At 38.1% G+C, this 25027-nt stretch overlaps 1 protein-coding gene across 1 annotated transcript; it reads right to left on the reverse strand.

Annotated features, from left to right (window-relative positions):
• Positions 1–575: 575 nt before the first annotated feature.
• On the reverse strand, positions 576–24962 carry LOC143028327 (polypeptide N-acetylgalactosaminyltransferase 1-like). The gene is made up of 12 exons (XM_076190254.1): positions 20657–24962; positions 14779–14913; positions 12032–12144; positions 11011–11191; positions 9494–9674; positions 9181–9337; positions 8070–8280; positions 7747–7864; positions 7094–7280; positions 6176–6318; positions 2891–3029; positions 576–1988 (listed from the first exon to the last, which is right to left on the reverse strand). The coding sequence occupies exons 2-12, from the start codon at positions 14910–14912 to the stop codon at positions 1714–1716; spliced, it is 1839 nt and encodes a 612-aa protein (XP_076046369.1). The 5' UTR covers position 14913; positions 20657–24962; the 3' UTR covers positions 576–1713.
• Positions 24963–25027: the final 65 nt, after the last annotated feature.

Here is a 25027-nt window from a genome sequence, read left to right on the forward strand (position 1 = left end):
CAGAACCCCATCATATTCTTATTAAATACTTGTCAAATACAGTTAGGCTCTTCCTTTCTGCCAACATTAAATTCAAAGTATCTTGGGTACAAATTTTCCTTCACATTACCGTCAGCCTCCCCAGAAATGTTTCTCATGCCCCAAGATATTTGCTTGCTTCCCTAATTCTTTAATTTACCTCATTCCCCCACCACACTCCTCTATTCCTTACTACATGTACATGCATACATTTACCAAGGGCTTTTCCTCCCTTAAAGGTAGCCAAAATCAAAAGGCATAAATCCACCACCCCTCCCTCCTTCTCATCTTGACACTTCATCCCTACATCTTGCCCATTGTCCTGGGCCAGAAGCAATGCAGCAAGACATAGTAAGGTGGTTTCATTTAATCAGTGACCCCCCCCCCCCCCACCTCATACATTGAAGATGGGGAGAAATCCCTTCGGGTTGTATGAAAATGTCATTCACTCATAACTGCTCCCTAACCCTGCCCCCCCCCCAACTCCCTTCCATGCATCACACTATCATCCACACATAGCCATTCTCCATTCACCCCATCTTCTGTCTTCTCCCTACCTTCCTCAACAGACATTTCTCTCTTGTGACCCTATATAAAAAATTTCTACTTTTTTCATTCTGGCTCCTATTGTTAGGCACTTTTCTTCAGCTGAAGATGCCCCAGATACACAAAATAGCTTGGAAGTTGTCAGAATTAAAGGAAAAGTTGTACTTAGTTTGGAAAGGGCCAAGTGAGGTAGGCATATATTAAGTTTGATAATGGATAAGGTATCAAAAATAACAACGCAGCCTGGTGGCTAAAATTAAAATATGCCACACAGTAAGGAATTTCATATAAAATCTTTTATTAATCCTAGTCATGGCATACATCAGACTTGGTCTCATGACTCTAAATACATACATCTGTCAAGAACTCTCAAAACTGGGAAACTACTACCTTTTTAGATCCAGCACTAATACATAATTTATGTACGCTTAGTAACATGATCATGATACACTTTTTAATAAGAATTTAACTTATTCTTGTAAGACAACTTTGGCATATATTGCACTTAATACTAAATGTCAGTATTTCTAGACACTTCCATTTTTTTCTAGTTTTACAATTACTAGTGACATAGTAATTGTGGAATGGGTGGGATTGGGTGCATGCCTCTGATTTGGCTACCCCCCTTATAAGGGGGAAGAAGCCCTTGGTATATAAGTTGACAATTACTATTGTAAAATTAAAGCTCAACAGTTACCTAAATGTGATTATTGTCTAGCAACTAGTACTGCTTAGTGCTCCACATAGATTTACATGTGCTGTAAGTATAAAAGAAATCTACTTTCCAGTTAAAAAATTTCAAATATGTTTACACTAAATTTTTCTTTCCAGTATATAAGTGTTCACAGCTCCAAGGTCTCATTTAGGAAAGTAATTTATTATGTATCACAAGAAACTGTCACAAATTACATATAAATGCATTATGGTAACATGTATTCCAACAACAACATTATCAACAAAGTATAATTATCTTCAATTCCATTCAATGCCCCATGCTTCCCTTTAGCATTATTGCACTTACTCATCATTTGACTTGCAGAAGAATAGTATAATAGAATTATAAAATAGTATATGTTTTATGAAACCATTCAAATTCATCATATGCTGCACTATTCAATCACAGATGACACTATTCATTGTGCTAAATCATTACTGATTCCTACTCCACTTCACATCCTCAAATATCCATCTCTGACTCCTGAGTGTGGAGTCACACAATTGTAATGACAAAGTGTCTGGATGGGTTTGGGAGGGCAAATCCAAACAAAGTCCTGACTGGACATGGCGAATTTGTTTACTAGGTTCATCATATGTCCACTTCTGTCGGGGTAATTCATTACAGGCCATGATTCTAACCTGAGGATCCTTCGAAGATGAGGCATCAGGGGCATCTAAACAAACACTTTCATCAGTCATTATGTAGCCTGGAAAGACAAAATTCTTAAATAGGCACCACTAAACATTCTACAAAACCAAACAACAGGCCAACTATATGGACATTTCACATAAATCATATTGTACTGGGAACTAATGGTGGGTACTTGTTGGTGACAATCCTGCAAGATGGACATATGAGAGAATCATCTCCCTGCCACCTGTCTTCAAATCTTATTAATACTCTTACCTCCATTAGAAAAAGTGCAGGTGACACTGAGTCTCCAGAATGAGTCTAAGATCTTTCTCTATCAGAAATTGATGAATCGGTATTAAATAAGAAATGAAATGAATGGCCCAGGACAGGAAACATGGAAACCAACAGTGGTACTACTAATTTAGATGGATCAATGTCAGCTAGGTTAGAAACTGACAATTATCTGAAGATAAGCGAGTGATATATTGAGCCTGATCAAGTCCAAACCATCTAATAATGTATCCATATCAGTCAATCAGTTATCTCAGGACTCTCTTGCAGGAGATCCACACCTCCCAGGTAACCGGCAATAGCCACTGTACTGTCCCATAAGTCACTCGAAGAAGAAATATTGTGTTGTTGTTAGAGTATGTGTTGGGTGGGTCAGTGCAGGATACAGTGTTCAGAGTCTTTTGTGTGAAAGATCTTAAGAAATACAGTTTTCTGGACAGATGCATTAACTCTTGAAATTGCCTAAATGAAGACACAGCCCAATTTCAATCCATAAACAAGTATAAAATCACATCTTTTCCCATGTATTACAATTAAGTAAATACAATTAGATAAGTGACAGGGTAGTCAGGTAAATAAACACTTAACCTTCCATCTAACAGTAAAAACTATTGTTGACAACATAATGAAAACTGTAAAAATTTTCCCAGTTTTCAAAGAAACAAAGAAAATTTCTTCGGTTACCTTTTTTTGTAAAGACAAAAAGCTGAGGTTGAAAGGCTTCGATGACACAGTCCTTGATGACTGTTGGGCCAGTGGGTTGACTGGCAGTTCCAATAATTCCAGGCTTCTGAAGGCAGCCACCTTTTTGCTCATGGCGAATCTGCTCATGGGGATGGAGACCATGATGTATAGTGAAGATAAGTATGCATTAGAATAAATATCTATCTATAAGCCAAAAGGCATCTTCCTTCTTACAAGAGAGGTAGTCAGTCAAAGCATGCAATAATTCCCCACCCACCCCCACCCCTTTGTTTCCCTTTAATTTTTTAGCTCTTTGTGGTATAGAAACAAGTATTCTTGTTGTCATACCATAAGGAGCTAAAATAAAAGGGACTCTGGTGAGAAGAAAAAGAAAACACTAATACACAGGTAAACATAAATACATATTCAAAAAAGGTGACAAAAAGAAACCAAATAACTATAGGCCTATAAGTTTGACTTCAATCGTAGGAAAAATTATGGAAACTATTATCAGAGATGCTATCAAACATCATTTAGAAAGTAACCATTTGATAAATGATAACCAGCATGGTTTCAGACGGAAACGTTCTTGCGTGACTAACTTACTCGAATTCTACAACACAGTTATCTCGAATTATGACAAAAGAAACAATATAGATTTAATATATCTAGACTTTGCAAAAACTTTTGATACCGTCCCACACGAAAGACTACTTACTAAATTAGCTTTGCATGGAATAAGTGGTAGCCTATTAGGTTGCAAGTAAATGCAAGGTAATGCACATAGGTAAAAATAACAGTAAGTACGATTACAAGTTATTTGGAAATTCGTTAACAAAAGTGGATAGTGAAAAAGATCTCGGCGTAATTATCAGTAACGACCTCAAATCATCCAAGCAGTGTATTTCAGCCTCTGAGAAAGCAAATAAGATTCTGGGATTGATTGCGCGATCTTTTGATTTCAAAAGTCCATCACTCATTAACAAGCTATATAAATCGTTAGTTCGTCCACATTTGGAATATGCTGTTTCCGTATGGTCACCGAATCTCATTAAAGACATTGACAGACTGGAAAAGGTACAACGGCGAGCCACAAAACTGATTCCAAATATCAAAAATAAATCATACGAAAATCGACTTAAGCACATGAATCTGTTTTCCCTAAAAAAGCGTAGACTCAGAGGTGACTTGATACAGGTCTTTAAGATTTTAAAGGGAATTGACAACATCAAAAGTGACAAAATTTTCACATTGAATGAGAATCAGACAAGAAACAATGGTCTCAAACTGTCCGGAAATAGATTCAATTTGGAAGTAGGTAGAAACAACTTTGCCAACCGTGTAGTTAATGAATGGAATAAACTTCCTGCACAGGTAGTGCAATGTAGTTCAGTTCGAAGCTTTAAGAATCATTTAGATAAATACCTAAGTAAGATGCTGTAATTATTATAATTTATGTTATATTATTTGTTTTTGTTTTGTTATAATTTGTCTGTCTGGTTTTCATTTATTATTAGTTATATGTCAATTTATTATCATTTACTATTTACCTGTTTGTTTGTTATTCAACTATACCAATGCATTTATTTATGTATTTTAATTGTTATTTACATTGTTATAGTTTTAATTTATTATTAATATTATTTTTTTTTTTTTTTTTTTTTTTTTTTTTTTTTTTTTTTTGCATCCGACCTAGATATGGATCAAAAGGTCTCCTGTCGGCATGCTTTGCCTTTGTAATCCTTTGTAACAGAGAGTTGTTTTAAATGGAAAAACTTCTGGATGGAAAAGTATTGCAAGTGGAGTTCCTCAGGGTTCCGTTCTTGGGCCACTTCTATTCATAGTATATATAAATGATATAGACCATGGACTAAAATCTACTGTTTCCAAATTTGCTGATGATACAAAACTGTGCGGAGTGGCAAATGATCACTCAAACCAATTAGATATTCAAGTAGATTTAGATAAATTACAGCAATGGTCTGAAAAGTGGCTAATGAAATTTAACACAAGTAAATGCAAGGTAATGCACATAGGTAAAAATAACAGTAAGTACGATTACAAGTTATTTGGTAATTCGTTAACAAAAGTGGATAGTGAAAAAGATCTCGGCGTAATTATCAGTAACGACCTCAAATCATCCAAGCAGTGTATTTCAGCCTCTGAGAAAGCAAATAAGATTCTAGGACTGATTGTGCGATCTTTTGATTTCAAAAGTCCATCACTCATTAACAAGCTATATAAATCGTTAGTTCGTCCACATTTGGAATATGCTGTTTCTGTATGGTCACCGAATCTCATTAAAGACATTGACAGACTGGAAAAAGTACAACGGCGAGCCACAAAACTGATTCCAAATATCAAAAATAAATCATACGAAAATCGACTAAAACACATGAATCTGTTTTCCCTAAAAAAGCATAGACTCAGAGGTGACTTGATACAGGTCTTTAAGATTTTAAAGGGAATTGACAACATCAAAAGTGACAAAATTTTTACATTGAATGAGAATCAGACAAGAAACAATGGTCTCAAACTATCCGGAAATAGATTCAATTTGGAAGTAGGTAGAAACAACTTTGCCAACCGTGTAGTAAACGAATGGAATAAACTTCCTGCACAGGTAGTGCAATGTAGTTCAGTTCGAAGCTTTAAGAATCAGTTAGATAAATACCTAAGTAAGATGCTGTAATAATTATAATTTATCTTATATTATTTGTTTTTGTTTTGTTATCATTTGTCTGTCTGATTTTCATTTATTATTAGTTATATGTCAATTTATTATTATTTACTATTTACCTGTTTGTTTATTATTTAACTATACCTATGCATTTTATTTGTTATTTACATTATTATAGTTTTTATTTATTGTTTTATTATTAATATGATTTTTTTTTCGCATCCAACCTAGATATGGATCAAAAGGTCTCCTGTCGGCATTCTCCGCCTTTGTAATCCTTTGTAATTTCAAAGTTAGCAAAAAAAACATAATAAAAGGATAATACTATACAAAAAAGTGAAAATGACAAATCAAATTTTGTTACCCTTTCTGTTGGACACGATGAATTCATGTGATGGGGATGGAACATTTGGAAGGGATGTCTTAGATTGATTTTAAAACACTAGTTAGCATAAATGTCACTAGAATCAGGCCTGCCCACATATGTTAAAGCTGAATATGTTCATGGCAAGAGCTGGCTAATGTGACTGATGTGTTACCAAAAGAGGGGAACCTTTCAGTGCAACAGATCTTCTGAAACTTTCCCTCCTACCGACAGATCTCACCTTGCCAAAAAACCTGTCCTTAGTGGGAAGGAAGTGCTCAGGCCACACGTTGTCCAGGTACCATTGGAAGTCCTGACACTGCATGCGATTACGGAGAACCAGTCGCTCTCGTACATTTACTTCATCACGAACTCGGTCAGCTTCTGCAATGAAATGGGTCATTTGATTCAATCAATACTAAATAGTGCAAGTATACGTATAATTTTTTTTTCTAAGGGAAATCCTGTTATATAGAATGTGAAGAGCAGTATAGGTTCTTATATTCTTCTGCTTATCTTTTCTAAAGAACAAGTGATGACCCCCAGCAAGGAAATCCTATGAAGGAAATATACATATATGCACACACTCTATATATATATATGCACACACACACACACAGTGGCTCAACGGCGCAGTTGTAGTGTTCACAATCACTAATCCAGAAGTCTGAGTTTGAATCCTGCCCAGGGCTGAAGTGATTTCAGTATCACTGTGCTGCAAGTCAGTACTCCAACTCTTGTGGGTGGGGAGTTGGGTGTGTGTGTATGTATGTATGTGTGCGTGTTTAAGGTCAAATATACATCCAATCAACTTTCTATTGGTATACAAATATGCACTACAAGTATATGTATGTCAATATACATACATCATACATATACCAAGGCTTTTTCCCCCTTACAAGGGGGGTAGCCAAAAAGAAAAAGGCATAAAATCATTCCCACCCATTCCATCCCTGAATACACTCCACATCCCTCCAATGTCAATATAGCATATAAAAAATTAGTCACTGAAATAGATTGTGACATATGGGTATCCTTTTGTATATATATACTTAATGCATAAACCAAAAGGCTCATTCCCCCTAATAAGGTTTCAGCTGTCAATTGGGAAATTACTTTTAATGTAAATTTTTGCCTACTTTAGCTATTTGGAACTCACCAGGGTTCATCTTAAAGTAGAAGTCTGCCCAGTCATCAAGCCAGACAGTGGCAACCCTGGCTAGGTTCCGGTACAGAATACTACCAACACCACCCTTGCCAGGAAATGTGTAGGGGGAGCTCTTACGGAATACATGTCCAACATGACTGCATGGTGCAATTTCAACGGAACCTCCACACATCCACACCTGCATTAATAAACCTAAGTTATGCATACATGAATGATGTCATTCTTGATATTGTTACAAGTATTAATAATCAGTGCTGTGCATTACAATCTATTTCTGCTTAAAGAATTCATAATTTTCATTTTTTTTTCTGTGACCTAAGAGCAGAAAAAAAAGTGCTTGGTTGGGTTAAAAATATATACAGAACAGGATGATCTCATGTGGTGATGTGCGACTTCTGCTTTTCTGGTGAAAGAAACTCAAGAGAACGCAACAACAATGACAGCTTTTTGCAACTATATCTTTAGCTACAACCACATTATATGCAACATGTTTAGTTCAGCTTCTGGTACTTGGTCCACAATCATTTACATGGACTTTATACGTAAAAAAATCTCAAACTCAGTATGGATATTTTTTAGTAGATACTCTAAACTTTTACAACAGAGTAGACTCCCTTAGCAGCTTGTTGAACAAGGTCACCCACCCTAAAGGACATCTCAAGGTTCTCGCCTCCCCATACATCCATGTTGCGGTCATATGACCCAATTTGATAAAAGAAGTCCTTCTCAATACTGAAGAGGCCCCCTGCCATGGCTGGTGTTCTGAAACAAATGGAAATGGTAAATAGGCTAGATATCAATGAGTGGGATGCATAAGTATGATATTCAAATGCAAGGATGTGTGGATCCCTTGCTGACCTTCTGAACCTTACCTTGGTTCCTTCTTTCCCCTCTCTTGTACCCTCCCACCTCTCTTCCTTTATACTGTCGACTCCTGAGCCCATCCCCTTATCACTTTATCATGTACCTGTAAGCTTTAGTTGTATCTTTCTTGCGCTGGTCCACCTCCCTGTGGCCAAGGGCATACCAACGGAAGTGGAGGTTCCAGTTGAAGGCACCCCAGTGGAGTTCAAAGGACCGAACATACTGGAAGTTGTCATCATTGATAATGTCAATAATAGGACAAACAACTCTAGTTCGATCCTCGGCAATGCCACTCAACAGAGGCTCCAACCAACCTGGGAAGGTAGACAATAGAAGAAAATTGAAAGTAAATGAGGGTACAAGTAAGGTGATGAGATGTACAAGGGGAGAGGATAGCAGCAAGTTGGGAGTAAGTAAGGAGAGAGGCTGGAGGAACTGGATAGATTTAGGTATTTGGGGTTGCAGGTGGCAGGAAAGGGAGGCATGGGGGTATAGGTAATTTGTAGATTGGGAGAAGCAAGTAAAGGCCTTTGGGGATTAAAAAGTGTCATGAGAAAGACGCATCTGAGAATGGATGCAAAAAGGAGATTATATGAAGGGGTGATTGTGCCCATGACACTGTATAGGGCAGAGACTTGGAATTTAAGAGAGGCAGAGAGAAGTTTACATGTGTTTGAGATGAAATGCCTGATAAGTACGGCTGGGGTTACAAGGTTGGACAGAGTGAGAAACTAGGTGAGGAGGAAAGTGGGGGTGGAAAAGGATATGGCAGATAGGGCTGATGAAAGAGTATTTGAATGGTTTGGACACATGGAAAGAATGAGTGAAACAAGATTAGTAAAAGAAGTGTGGAAGGTAGAGGTGGGGGGAGTGGACATGAGGGCATGACCAAGGAGGAGATGGATGGATGGGGTGAAAGGGGCTTTGAGCAAGAGGTGAATATCTGTTAGGCAAGGAAAAGACAAGGAAGGAGATAGGGGTGAGTGGAGAAAGGCTGTGTATAAATGATACTTTGATGTGTGCTTCAACTTAGTCATCCCATCTTTCTTCTATCTTCTAATGAGGAGGAGATACATTTTTATCTTTAACTTTATCCAGTCTATCTGCCTGGCTGGGGGATGATTCTGAATACTGTTTTGTAATGTTTGTGCATAACACTTTATTCCTAAGTACCATATTGTTATAACAAGTACCAGTAGTTGTTGAGTACCTACCTGTTGTGGCTTCACAGTGGGCATCTAGAAAAGTGAGGGTGTCACCTTGGGCCACCTGTGCTCCGAGGAGGCGTGCTCGAATGAGTCCTGTCCGGACATCTGATCGGATGACCCGAACAGGCACAGAGAGTTTTGCAACATAGTCCTCAAGTGGTTTCTGTTAATGTTACAGAAACTTTTAATACAACAGAACACTGGAATCTACAAATCTTCATGTTATCTATCAACATCAGAAGAATGTCTATGAGTTCATGAGAATTTTTGGCTTTCAATATTCTAAGACACTGTCAGAAACCTCCCAAAACCTTTCTACCTTTAGGAAGTCCCTTTCTGAAGCATCATCGACCATGATAATTTCCTTCAGAAGCCTCCTTGGGGACCTATTGATAACGGAGTGAACCGTGCGAAGGAGAGTGGACCATGCTTCATTGTGGAAGACAATGATGATGGATGTGGAAGGCAATCTGTCAACTTGGTAATCCTTACCCTGGCACCTGAAATAGAAGTAAACTAATAATGATCTGACTGGTGAGGCGCATAATATATATATATATATATATATATATATATATATAATGTAGATGTATATATATGTAAATATGTACATATATGTATACATGTTTATATATATATATATATATATATGTGTGTGTGTGTGTGTGCATGCATGTGTGTGTGTATTTACCTAGTTGTATTTACTTAGTTGTTTTTTTACGAGAAGGGGAGCTATGCTCGTGGTGTCCCGTCTTCATATCTCATTTTATCTAAACTGTTTTTAAATTCATGTATTGTTTTTGCACACACCACTTTCTCATCTAACTTGTTCCAAATGTCTATTTCTCTGTGGGAAAAGCTGTTCTTTTTCAGATCTCTTCTATAACTGTCTTTCTTGATTTTCTTTCCGTGTCCTCTTGTATTTCTATCATCCCATTTTATTAGATCCTCTCTATAAATAGTTGCTATGCCTTTCATGATTCTGTGTGTGTGTGTGTGTGTGTGTGTACTTGCAGTAATTTGTAGTCTTAAATAGACGAAAACATTCAGACTAAGTCTCTGATTTCCCAGTGGGTTTTTTTTACTATATATATATATATATATATACTCCCAGTGTCTTGCGACACTGCTTATGACCCAGGGCAGTGGACAGGATGCAGGGATGACCCGTCATCCAGGAGGTGCCAAGATAAGAGGGAGGGGAGTGGAATAAGTAGGGAATGGAATGGGTGGGAGTGGTTTCTATGCCTTTTTCTTTTTGGCTACCCCCTGAGTAAGGGGGAAAAAGCCTTTGGTATATGTATGTATATATATATGTATGTGTTATATATATATACATATATATATATATATATATACATATATATATATATATATATAAAACTATTCTTTTTAAATAATGGGATGGGTGTAAGGTGAGTGTCTGCTTTGACTTGGGCCCTCAAGTATATGTATGTATAAAATAAAAACAAGAGCAGAGCTCAGGGCCCCAATTACATATATATATATATACATACATATATATATATATATATATATATATATATACAGTATATATATATATATATATATATATATATATATATATATATATATATATATATACATACATATATTGAAGTCATTGACTAGTGGTGAATCCTACCTGTCCAGACAGCCTCTGAACATTGGACTAATGTGGCAGCTGCATTTCCAGTTAAGCATCTACTTGTACAAGCTCCCGATCTTGTATACATTTCATGAGAATACCCATTCCTGAAACATGTATATAGAACCAGATCATAGCCAAACACCCTCACTCTCCCTCCCTGCTTCATTCTGTTGCTATTTACTCACTGTTTCTTCCTGACATCTGGAAGTGATCTATTGACTGAAATGCGGTCAGAAGCAAGAAGGTTGAACTTGTTAATGTGGTAAAGCTGCTGCATACGAGCTGCTTCCCAAGCTGGTATCTGGACTGGGTTACCCATCTCACCAGCATGTGGCTGTGGTGAATACCCATTAGAATTGAGCAGCTCTGAAAAGAAGAAAAACAAAATGAGGGTAAATGTATGGGTAAAGGAGAACTGTACAAGAATATGAAGGTAATAGATCTCGGGTGAGGGAACTAGTGTGATGATGTATGCATGGGAAAGGATAATGGAGAGGGAAAATTGCTCGAGTGACAGTGTTTGCATTCTGATCACGAGTTGGCTCACATAATCTGAAGAATGCACGTGACATATTTCCTTGCTTCTAAAGATTTCAATCACTCAAATATGGCCCTTAGTAACATCAACTCTTCTCAGAAACACCTCCAAAGACAAGCATTATCAATATTAACAATTGTAATCACCCAGCAGTGAAACAGTACTAACACAGAATAGGCCTGGCCAGACTCAAATTGCCCCAGATGCAATTACTACACAGAAGACACAGAACACCTCATCTTAGACTGTCCCATTCTCATCCTACCCAGACAACATACTTGAATGACTTGTGGGTGAACTGGTGTTTGTTACCAGTTACCCTGAGGCCATGGGTTTCCTACAAAAGAGACATGGGACAGCAAATTACTTGATTGCTAGTCTGGGACACTGGTCTGCAATTCACGAGTTTCTCCTTACTTTCTCCTCTATGGATCGGTACCACTTCAGCATTTTCATTACTCCATTTCAACTTTTCTGTTACACCTCCAGTGTTTTCACCATTTCCCAAAATGGTTAAAATAATTTTGTGCACAATCTGTCGGACCATGTGTCTCTCTGACTTTTTACCTTGTAATCATTGAATATAAAGATAAAGAATGTTTTATGGCACCTGTCAAGTGACCTTGAAAAGAGCATTAATTACTCAATGAAAAAGTTCACCAACTCACCATGTGTAAGGTTGGGTGTTGTCTTTCCAGGCACCTCATCGCCAAGGTAGTGTCCTACCACGACATGAATACCTCGTTTGTCAATATACTCCTCCTGGTTTTTGTGCCTTGACCTTGATAGATGACACAACAAGCATTAAAACAAAATTTACTACAACACTTCGACTCTAAACATTACCCAACAACAGATACTAACATATCTCCGACCATTACCATTAGCAGTTTTTCCAACCTAAATTACAACACTGGTATATCACCACTATAACACTGTAAACAACAGCTAAATGGTACTACATCATATTTCATCCATTTCAATTTGGTAGACATTATCTTCAATAGTACATCATAAACAAAGTGTGGTAATTGTTATTGGGAATCTTAGTGTTTACCTTAGTTCGGGAAACTTTCCCTCAAAGTGTTATTTTCTTCGATTCAGGAGCCTTTCCTGAAACTTCGAACCACGCCTATCGTAACTTTAAATAAGATACGATTAAACTCCCCTCCTCTTTATTTGTTAAATCTATGCAATAATTTTGGTTTGATAAATCGGGAAACTTTGAGAAATTACTTAAAGTGAATGTTATTCCGTAGCTTTTTTAGCTCTTTTCGAACTCGTAAGAGTCCCGCCGAATACGGCCCACTATCGTCGGGTCAGAGATCGGACTACCCAGAGCTCTGGTTCCAGACGGACCTCTTTTAAAACCTTCTTGGCAAGGGACCTTACGTCTTCAGTTTCAGAAGGCCTTCAAGATCTACTTAATTCAAACTTACCAACGTTTGAGAACCCAACCCGGCAGAAAATTGTGACCGGTAAGTTCTCAAACTTTCCCTGAAATTTATTAAACCTCAATTTCCATAAAAGAGCTAAGTGTGATGGAAAATAAATAAACCTGAAACATCCTCTGTTTAATTCAATCTATTTCGATTTAAAAGAAGCAAATAATTAAATCCCTACTCTCCATCAGTATAATCTATGTATAGTTGAAAAATTCACTGTTGCACATGTGTAATAGATATGTTGACTTATGATGTCAGTTTAAATATTAAGAACTAGTGCAACCAAAATCACAGAAATTTCTCGAAAGTGTTTCCTGAGACCGATTTCATGTGACGTATCAGTTGCGCGCACGCGCCCATCTCAAGTTCAAAACATTGTTGACAGAATTTGAGGAATTGAAACCGCAATATGACCGCCTTCATAAAGGTTATGGACATCTCCAACAAGATTATTACTCACTCAAGGATGAAAATGTAGAGCTCAAGAAGAAGCTGGATATGAAAAGTTCGGTTACTATCTTTCAAAAACAGACAAATTGAAGTTTTTCACAGGCTTGCCCAACATTGAATATTTTCAAACGCAACACACATCTAGTCAACAAGTCTGTGTTACGAAGATCACTTGTTTGTACTGTTGATAAAACTGAGATTGGGTATAAGCAATAAAAATATCGCTTATAGGTTCCATAGTATAGTTTTCTGTGTCCAGAATACTGCCAACTTGACCTATACTATCCGGTGTGTTCAAGCCACTGATTAGATGATCTAGTAAGGAGGCAGTACAGAAGAATATGCCATTTGTGCTTAGGAAAACATTTCGCAGATGGTGGTGTACTACAGAAATGTTCATAGGGAGCCCCACAAATCTAACTGCAAGGGCTCAAAAATGGCCTCACTGTAAGAACAATAACAATTAAAAATCTGGTAGGCATTACCCCTGTTGGTGCCATTTTATTCTTATTCCAGGGATGGAGAGGCAGAGTTTCAGATAAAGTAATAACTGTGAAGTCAGGTTTTTATTAGAAAAATTAGAACGGGGGAATGAAATTTTGGCCAACAGGGGTTTTTTGGTTAGGGATGAATTGGCTGCCTATGGAGCTACACTGCGAATTCCACGCTTTACAAATGTTTGCTCATGAAGTAGACACTCCTCGGCAAATATCGCATGTAAGAATCCATGTGGAGAGGGTCATAGGCAGATGGAAAAATGATAAAATTCTACAGTCCATAGTTCCAGTAATACAAGCCGATCTTTTGGATGACATTGCTATTGTATGCGGAAAATAACAAATCTATGCGCCAGTGTTGTTGACAAAAGAAATGACAAACTTCGAGTTCACTGATTTGAACTGTTCATTCTTTTTTACATTATTACCTTTACATGTTAAAATCATGTGTCTTAGACTACTAGTATTATTGTGAAATAAAGTACCAGTCTAGTAATTGATCATCTTATTTAAATCTAACATGTTGCGATACTTAATTGTTACTTTTATAACTAAGTCATTAACTGCAGATATATGGCATGATTAATTTTTTAAAATACACAAAGGCATTCAAGCATACTTATGGATAGGTAGATTGTGCTATAGTTTAAAACAGAATTATATTCATGTACACAATTACCGAACAGTTTAGTGATAAAGCAAATAAACTTCTTTGAGTGAATTTATTACTGTATTTTGCACATTTCCAGTTTATACTGGCACGGTGGATGTGTACACATTCATAATGGAAAGACAGCAAGCAAACTGTGCATCGGATGAGCTTTCGAAAATATGGTCTCTCACAAAGGAAATACACTTGCAAGCAATGTTTCTTGAGTCGTTAATGCGCGCGCATTTCGATGATGTCACCACTGTTGGTAAACACTGTAATGGGTCTATAAATAGAGCATGTCGATATATTATCTAGTAATTTAATTACTATCCCGTTATATAGACTTTTTTCCATATATTTAGCCTACTTACTTAAGGGGAATCATGATATCGTCGTCAGTAACATCTTTTTGAGCCTTTGGAACATGGATGTGGATGATGAGGATGAAAAATAGGACGCCAAGGGCGAAGCCCAGCACTCGCCACCTCCGCCTACACAATCCCATCCTGTAAAAAGTCACAGTTGAATTACGAAAGTTTCTGGAATACAATTAACATAAGTTGTGAATTTACATCTTACCAACGAATTAGCAACAAATTTACGATTGTCATTGTCAATATATAACAATGTTTAATACATTTATACAGATTTTGTTAAATTATTGGGCTATCAAGAGCAAATCAAGAAAACCAGACAAGGATTTTTTTTCATGTGAAGTACCTCCAAAAGGAAGTAAGGATGCTAACAAGCTTTCAAGACAGGCGACAGGGAGTTGAACCTCTCTGACGTCCGTCTTGCAGGTGTCATTGTTCTCGCCAGGGCCCTCACATGAGGTGGGGGGGCATATGCCCTGGGGAGGCACATTTAAGGGGGGGCGGCAATTCTACTCTGAATATGCCGCACACAAGGCTGACAAATTAATTGTAATAAAAAGGTCAAAGGAGCCTTGAATATTTTACCATAATATACGAATTTTGCGTTAGAATCGACAGATTATGAAATATTTTTTTCCTTATCCTTTCTGCAATAGTGACATTAAATACAAATTTTAAAATCCGTTTAATTATTTCGCAATCCAATAGCTAAAGCAGGTTGTAAAGGAAGGGTGGAGATGAGAAGGGCTCTGGTCTTCGTGTAGGGTTGGTACAAATTCATTTAAGACTTACGTTTTTACGGGTACCTTTCCTAGTTTTAGTATTTGTGAATAAAATTGTAACCCTATAAGTTATCTTAATCACTAAAGGTGTTTATGAATATGGAAACCGATTGTCGAGTTTTCCCTTGTAAATGTTGCTAATGAGTAGACAATGCGAGCTCGGCGACATTGCTATGACGTCAAGGAGAGTTTGACGTCACTCTTGGGCACAACCTATGAATTAATAGCAAATATTTTTTATTTAAAATGCAGCGAAAACAATTTAATTAACATAATAAAATTACATACGTATCTAAGGATATCTAATATAAGTATTTAAGTCTTAGATTGTTTATCAGACAAGTTTGTTCACAATTTTTTTTCGATCAATCGTGTTTGAAGAATTCCAACGGGTAAATTCTGGTCTTTTTCAGTAGCATGTACATTACATATTACAACGGTATAAGGTTTACACTGTAAATAAACCCATTTTTCAGACGACAAACGAGGAAAATAAAGCTCTAATCAGAGAGAGAAAACAAAACCTAGCCGGTACTGTGAGCCTGCGAGTTATGAACCAAAGAACGAGATCTCGAGAGAAAAAATGGGTATTTTCCAGACGATTTTATTAGGCTGAGGTAAAACCAACATCTGCCGTAGATGAAGGACAGAAATATACGCCCAGATGTGCTTCATTACACTCCTTTGCAAACTCCCGTTACCACCGCCGCTGCTTCTGTTTACATCGGCCCTGCGTTCGATTTACGACAGATAAAATTTACCTTCCTATTTTTTCTTATTTCATCTATTCATTAATCTACTTAATTCTATGCATTAACAAGTATTATCACTGTCATTATAAATAATTATCATTACTATCAATATAATTATTATTACCATTACCGTGTTTTTCTCGTTCCCGAATTCGTGTTGGCGTGACGAAACGCTCATATATCATGCAGCTGCACTAGATATTGCCAAATGCGGTTTGGCTCCGACCTCATTAGTATCCGTCATCTGCTAGCAGTGGCCAGCCCTTTCGGATCCAACTATTAGCCCTCAGTAGTACCGTCACTGATGACGTCAGATCATCATTAATGACGTCGGATCATCATTAATGACGTCAGATCATCATTAATGACGTCAGATCATCGTCATTAATGACGTCAGATCCTTGTCATTAATGACGTCATACCATCGTCATTAATGACGTCAGACCATCGTTATTAATGACACCAGACCATTGTCATTAGTGACGTCAGACCATCGTTATTAATGACGTCAGACCAGCTATTAACTGCGTCAGACCATCGTCATTAATGACGTCAGACCATTGTCATTGACGACCGCAGAAAAATGTCACCAATGACGTCAAACCAACGATAATGGCGACCCCAGACCGTCATTGACGACCAATAAATCACAAATTACTTCCTGGGTTTTATCTCCCATTGTTTCGATATTGGGGGGGGGGGGGATATGTATAGGTCTGCTGCGAATAAAATCACAAAGCGTTGGCCAAGACTAAAACTTCCTATGTCTAGAAGTTTCTACAATATGAAAATTATCTGACGTTAATAATATATTCAAAAACATGGAAAATGATTCCCAACATTTCTTAGAGGGCTCGTCGAGCAGGACTGAGGCATCCATGGCAGAACCTTAATTAAGGAAAGATTAAACAAATCATCTACAAAACATCCTTAATGTTCGGCACATCATCAACTCTGTACAAGAAAAAAAATCCTCTCATGTACAGTACGTGTACATGACACGTAGCCTGACAGGTACATGCATGGTATTACAGATATGCAGAGTCCACTAGGAAGAGGAAAAACACACGAGTCCGAGCGCTTTCGTGATATATTCACATCACTTTTCTGTACTCCTAGATGTGAATATATCACGAAAGCGCTCGGACTCCGTGTGTTTTTCCTCTTCCTAGTGGACTCTGCATATCTGTGATTCACGTGTGACTTGTGAAATTTGTGCATGGTATTACAGAATTCTACATGTCCAGACTCGAACGATTTTAGTCCCGTTAGATATCTTTTTTACAGGGTACCATTTCCGATCGGCATTCCAAGCTATGAACGCGCCGACAAGGCCTCTCGGTACGCGGCATCGACCACTTCAAACCCCTCCTCTCAATGACTTGTTCGCTGAACAAAGTATGTAGCAATGAAACTTGGATAAACACGCAATAAACCTTCTGAAGACTATCAAACTCTATGCTCACCCACAATTCACTCCCCACCGACGAAACACATTCTAATGTAATAATGATACGTTTAAGCACAGGGGATGGGTAAAGAGTGGATACATAATTTGACTGACCACCTCTCTTACATGGGGAAAGAGGTATTTTGATGCATGCATGGGATATTTTTCATTTTACGGCATGCAGTTGATTTCAACAACTTAATAGAGGTAAAAAAAATGAATATTAATCTGAAACCTAACCTAAAAATTCTATATGCCGTAAAATGGAAAAGACCCCACATATGTATGTATATGTACGCATGTATGTAATGAAGAACATGGCGTTCTTGTCTCAACTATGGTTTCCTCACCTTTGGCGACAAGATCCTTTCCTGTCCTGGCAACAACACTCCTCTCGCTACATCCTACTATCCACTTGAATACCCACCCAATCTCTCTCAACATTCTTCGTCCTCACTTTCTTGCCTCAGACAAGAGCGTCACGTGACTTTACACAAGGAAAGAAAATCTGGTAAACGACCCAACAAGCTTACAGAGCAATTTCACTGTACCTCATTTTAGAAGGAGGCTGAGTGCTTGTACCTTCTCCGAAAAATGCTTCCACATCGAGGGACAACCTCCTCTCTCAAATAGCTCAAACACACGTGTGCAGCTTTAACTCAACCCTGTGCAACATATGTACGTTAAAGGTATACTCACAAATCCCCTAAACGTGTTATTAACCATACATCTGCCACATATGGTCTGATATTATGGTCGGTACTGACTCTGTGTGTGTGTGTGTATTCACCTTGGTCTTTCACCTTGGTCTTTTGGATCACGTGTTGGACTCGTGATCGACAGCTATTTCCCTCCCGGAAGAGAGCTCAGAGCTCGTATGACCGATCTATGGGTAATGCTATGACCTTACACGCACACACACACCCAACTCCCCGCCCACGAGAGTCGGAGTAACGACTCGAAACGTAGCGATACTGAAATAATTTCAGCCCTGGGCAGGATTCGAACCAGGTACCACCGGCACCACCACCGGCAGTCGCACTCTACCAACCGCGCCACCGAGTCGTGTGTGTGTGTTCACTATTCACTTGGTCTTTGGATCACGTGTTGGACTCGTGATCGACAGCTATTTCCCTCCCTGAAGAGAGCTCAGAGCTCGTAGGTCCGATCTATGGGTAATGCTATGTGTGTGTGTGTGTGTGTGTGTGTGTGTGTGTGTGTGTGTGTGTGTGTGTGTGTGTGTGTGTGTGTGTTTACCTAGTTGTATTTTACGGGAAGGGGAGCTATGCTCGTGAGTACCGTCTTCATATCTCATTTTATCTAAATTGTTTTTAAATTCATGTATTGTTTTTGCACAAACAGCTTTCTCATCTAACTTGTTCCAATGTCTATTACTCTGTGAGGAAAGCTGTTCTTTTTCAGATCTCTTCTATAGCTGTCTTTCTTGATTTTCTTTCCGTGTCCTCTTGTATTTCTTGTGTGTGTGTGTGTGTGTGTGTGTGTGTGTGTGTGTGTGTGTGTGTGTGCGCGCGCGCGTTATCTACTGGGACAACACGTGTCGGGGTTCCTCACTGATAGAAGCGACGGTGATTGGTGAATTAATGGCTGTGAAATGCGTTACTCTTCAGTGCGAGTCACAGTCGGAACTCCCTTGTGATTTCCGTTTTAGTAAATTGTACCATGCGGAACTAATACAGGGAGTTGCCACAATTCAACGAATTTTACGGTTTACACTTTGAATGAAAAAAAATTGCCAAAGAAAGAAAAGATATATATATATATATGATGTGGTATATGAATACGCTGACGTGTCAATCCACAATGATATATTTTTTAATTACATTCTAATAAAGATATAATCTTGATCAACAACTTTCATAAATCAGTTTCTAGTTTATTCCTTCGCAACTCCTTTGCTCCTAACATCATATTGGTGAACAACAATTAGATTAGAATTCATCGAATTCGTGAACAATTTTTTCAATAGTCTTTCTAGATTCTTTCTTTTCTAGTACCCCATTTCTAATATAGATTTTCCCAACGCATAGTGCTATACAGCCAATATTCTAGGTAATATCTTAATCGTGAGAGAAGCTTGGAGTTGGTTGTAGGATAACAATGGGCAAATACATTTTTTTCAGATTCGTAATGTTCTCCAGTCATCAAACTTTAGAAAAAAAAGGAAAACACATTATTATCCATGTATTCATTTATTAATTTTAGTAATACAATTTGTCAGGAAATGCATCATGTTTGCCTTAATAATCATAATTGATTCAGTTTCTGGAGACAAACATATATAAATCTGGGGAAGGGACTCGTTATGAAAGATTTCTATTCTTGCAGAAAGGTCTCCACCAGCACCTATCGATCCGACTCCTTGCCTCCACCTGCTAATTTATTTATCCATTTTCTAACTTTACGCGACCACAAGGTAATGCAAACAAAACGCATACAAGTCAAACGGTGCTTGCCTGTACGTCCTATCTTCACCGGAAGAAGCTTCCCGGTATGATGATTTGGAAGTAGTAGCCACCAACCGTGACATCACGAGCACACCTGACGCACCAACAAATCTCTTCAGTGGCAGACTGGCATGATCTTACGCCCACACGCACAGCAACATAAAGGATCCCAAAGATACAGAAACAGGATACAACTTTAACCCACACCCGAACTGCATACAAAAACATACGATACAAAATGACACAAAAGGCGTTTCTCCCATATAGTTTTCCTATAGGTGACACGACAGGTGTATATGGTGATTCCAACGAAAGTAGGTGTTTCGTAGAAAACGGAATGTGATCTCTGTTTACTATTTGAATTATGATATTCAATGAGAACTAGATTAGATGGGAACATTTCAAAAGTTGTCTTCCATAACTTACCTAAAATCCTTTGAATCCAATGTTTACACTTTGACAGCCTTCATATGAACAAATATGAGCAGTAAATTATGTTGTTGTTTTGTTTCTTTCATTGACTCGCTCTACATTCTGAATATATAGTATGCTAGCAACTATTTTTCCTAACTTTGCATACCATATAAACTCAATACGGATACAAATGTTATCCTTGGCTTTGCAACTGTGCCTCCGATCCGCATTGGCTTACTAGTGAAAGTAAACTAAGTCTCGAACAAAGATGAACTCCAGTGGATTTCCATCGCTCAACTGGAGTTGCCTAGCCGTGAATTATTTCGTACACGTTTTTTCATTATTAGTATTATCATAATAAAAACGTTGCTAACCGACATGAACAGTTTCCCTAAACACTATTACATTCATTATTTATTTTATCTATTCATATTATGAAAAGTGTCTGTTAAGATAAATCTAAAGAACAACCTTTAAACCTTCCGTTAATTCTGAAGTTCTATCATAGAAAATGAATTTTGTATGAGAAAGCATGAGAATTTGACAGAACGTAAAGCAGTGATTTAACAAAATAAATCCTATCTTATATGAAAGATATTTGGAATGTGTCTTGGTAAATTAAACTTGTTAAATCCATGGAGATATGGAATGTGTGCAATTCTGACCAAATTTTCTTTTGCATACATGTACTTTTCAAGACTTATTTTACTTCAGATGCAAAACGGGTATTCGAATTTACATTGATTCGGGGAGTCAATATAGCTCCCCCCCCCCCGAATAATATTTCTAGATTCAAGATGTGCACACGTACATCAACAATAAAGATATACGTGTTTCCCCTGTTACCTCCGTTGATGTTTTTAGTGACAATTAAAGTGTCGATCAAACTGAGACACCTATTATCTCCCAAGGTGTTTTCATCACCTGTAAATTTAGGGATGTTAATATTCGAGGTGTGAACCTCGTGGCGTAAAATACCTGTGGTCATCCCTTCAGTGTTTTTAAAGTCGATCTGAATCGACTGCCTCCTCATAGGCTTCATCTTCGTACTGCTCGTACATCACACGTAGCCGCTCTCGAAGTCCTTGTAGACCCCTTTCGTTCACTGTCTTGTCGTCCCTATAGTCAGCGCAAGGAGAAATGACCGCTAAGGCGGGGCTAGGAGATTTCCCGGTGTTGCCACAGATGGGCATCCATGGCGAGAACGTGCGTGTGGATGCAATGTTTTCTGAATGCAGTGTGAGGGGGGCGGGGCCAGAGATTAGATGTAGCGGCAACGTCGCTCTCTCTTGCCCATATGCCATGTCTAGACTCGAAGAAACGAAACCTTTGTATAGAAAACATCGCTTTGATTTTTACCTCGATGGTGTGTGACAAAAAAATATATAATCATATGTGGCAACATTATAAAATTATAAAATAGAATTATAAAATAAAATAAAATTATGAAATAATTATATGTGGCACCACAGGGGGAACTCCCAGTGCTCCGCCCTAACGGCCATTTCTCAGTGCAACGGGTATAGTAGTCAGCATGCGCGTGGATATGTGTTTGTGACTGCGTGCACTACGTGCTTGTGATTGCGTGCGCTGCGTGGCTGTAGTCGTGGTTCTGTATACTGCGTGGTTGTGGTTCACGATGACGACTTCGACCATAGATAGAGGATTGAGGCAACGATTGAAGTGGCCGGGTACGTTTGGAATTGCGTGGTCTATCATTGATATAAAAGAAATAGTTAATTAAGGTTTATTGGTCATTCTATTGCAACGACGTATTCAGTTAAAATTTAATTTGTTGGGGGAGAGGGGGTTAGCTAATGTCTCGTGGGATCAAAAGTTCAAAGTGTCTGGATGGGGAAGGGTTACTGGGCGGAGTAGCATGGCAAGCAGGAATGATTAAAGGCATCTGGGAGGGCTACTGTTTTTCAATCATTTTTCCTTTTCCTTCTTTGTTCGTGGTTGCAATTTCGTTAACTTTGCTCAGTTTAAAAAGAAGTAAGATATGTTCTGGGCACATTTTCTAGCCTCTTTTTCAGGAGGGGGTGAGGTGGCTGGATCCTGAAAAGGGCTGTTCAGCCGTAAAACCATGGGTAGTCTATCTCTGCAATGGCAGGTATTAAAGGTGCAGTAGTCCAGAATATTTTCTTTATTATAACCTATTATGTATTGTCGAGCTGATTCCTCTGCTTTAACAACATGCGCAACCGCAGCCATTCAAATATTCCTAACAATCCACATCTACTTTGCACCCTCCAACTTTGCCAAGCCGGATTGAAGACTCTGTGGCGAGGTTATTGATGGCGTCATTGTCCCCATAAACGGTGGTCCTACAGTTAATCAACAGGGCTGAGCATCACAACATAAGGAAGGGATCTTAACTGCACTACCTTTGCTCCTTTGAGGTAAAGATTTCCGAGGAAGAATTAACACTTTTCTAGGGTCTCCAAGTCATATGCATTACTTCCACTTTACAAACTTGTTTCTAGTATCTCCCTTCTTCACAGACATTTCCCTCAATGAACACCATTAGATACCATTGTTTAATATACTTTTGATTGATGCAATTTTTGTTCATTACAGGCCTTTGAGTGTTGCTGCATATATTTGTTTTCCCTTTCGTTTTTCTTTGAGTCTTTATTTATTTCCTGGGATTATATGTCACCACCTTCCTTTCTCATTTTTCATGTGTAATTTTTTTTCTCTCTTCATTCATCTCTTAAAATTCTATGGCTCTGGCCTCCATTACTTCTGGTGGTATTTCATTCCAACTACATTTTGTTTCCGGACAAGTTATAGTGTAGAGAGAAATAATTATAATAATAATGTTTTCCTCGTATTTCATTAACTGGAAACCCACATCCCCGCAGAAGCTGGCAACAGTACCTAGGCCCTTCCCTAGATCTTCCTAGGAAGAAACATCAGACTGCTCTCTGTTGTATTAGTGTGGGAAGTTTCTATATCAACAGCTGAAAGTGGTAGGCAGAGGGGAGCTGTTGCTGTTTGTCATCACTGAGGAAAATGGAGGAAATATGAAACTGACAGAGGCATCTAGACGGAGATGGTGTTGACAGGGAGATAATTTATTCAGACATCTACCTCTGGAGCATCACTTGCAAATACCTGTCCCTGGTCCGTGCCAAGGAATCCAGTTACCCAATCATAATTCAGGACAGTCTGCTGTTAGTATTATGTACTAAATTGTTTGGAAGTCCATGTTGACTTTTGACTACAAAAGGGTCAAGATGAAGACAGGAGGGGCCAGGTGCATTTGGAATTACATAGTCTGTTAAAGATATCAGAGTATTTATATGTTCAATGTAAAGGGTAAACTACTGGAAAAGAAGAGATTCCTATTAACTAGAGAACATGGGCATATGACCTCTGTATAGAAAGCCCACCCACCCATGAAGTTACTCGAATTTCTTCAACTATCTTCCTAACAAATTTATATGCAATGTTGATCTGGGCCTATTCCTTTGAACATTTATTTTACATAGCCCCCAGAACCTTGATTTTGAAACAGAGTATGTGGAACCTCAGTTGAAGAAACTAGGACACCCAGGAAATTGACAGGGGATTTCTTGATTTAAGATGGATGGGTTTCATATGGATGCTGGATCAAACTGACTAAAGGATATGAAGAAATAGTGTTCCACACATATGCATAACCATTTGGAATAACCTAGAAAGTGCCATCACCCAATCCAGAATTAAACATGAATTTACATTGGAAATGATTGAAGAATAAAGTGATGTAGTGCAAGCTGGAACTACATGATTTTAAATCAAGGTTTAGTTCATGGGAAATATAAGACATGACTCCTTTCTGTTTGGTGTTACTGTTATGGATTGCAGTTTACCACTGTTTCTATCCTTCTAGACAGTCCTGTGCTACTGTCATGCACTATCTTACATTTCATATATTGGTTTAGTTATTCAAGTCCTTTCTGGATACTACAATTGGATACGTAAATGGGGGAGGTTTGAAAAGTGAATAAAAATATACAAGCTGGGAGAAAAACTAAAGTTGGATAGTGAAAAAGAGAAATAAAACAAATAAAACAAGGGAAGGGACCAAAAAATGCATTAACATAACAATTGGAGACACACATGCAGTTTATGAACTGAAAGAGTAGCATTTCACTATACTAATGAAGATATGAAAAAAGCTCACTGAAAATCTTGTGTGGCCCAGACTGGAATACAAAATAGTGATGGGGTCTCTACACAAAAAGGAAAGATAAAGATATATACTGGGACATTGTGACAAGTTGATGAAGGTGGAAAAAGAAGTCACAGGTCTAGTTCCGAGTTTCTGAGTTTATTCCTGACCGGTTTTGCTCTATGCTTCTTCAGAGGAATGAAGCATGGAGCGAAACCGGT

The sequence above is a fragment of the Oratosquilla oratoria genome, chromosome 9 (assembly GCF_046742065.1).
Source record: "Oratosquilla oratoria isolate Oo_2021 chromosome 9, ASM4674206v1, whole genome shotgun sequence".
Taxonomy (NCBI): domain Eukaryota; kingdom Metazoa; phylum Arthropoda; class Malacostraca; order Stomatopoda; family Squillidae; genus Oratosquilla; species Oratosquilla oratoria.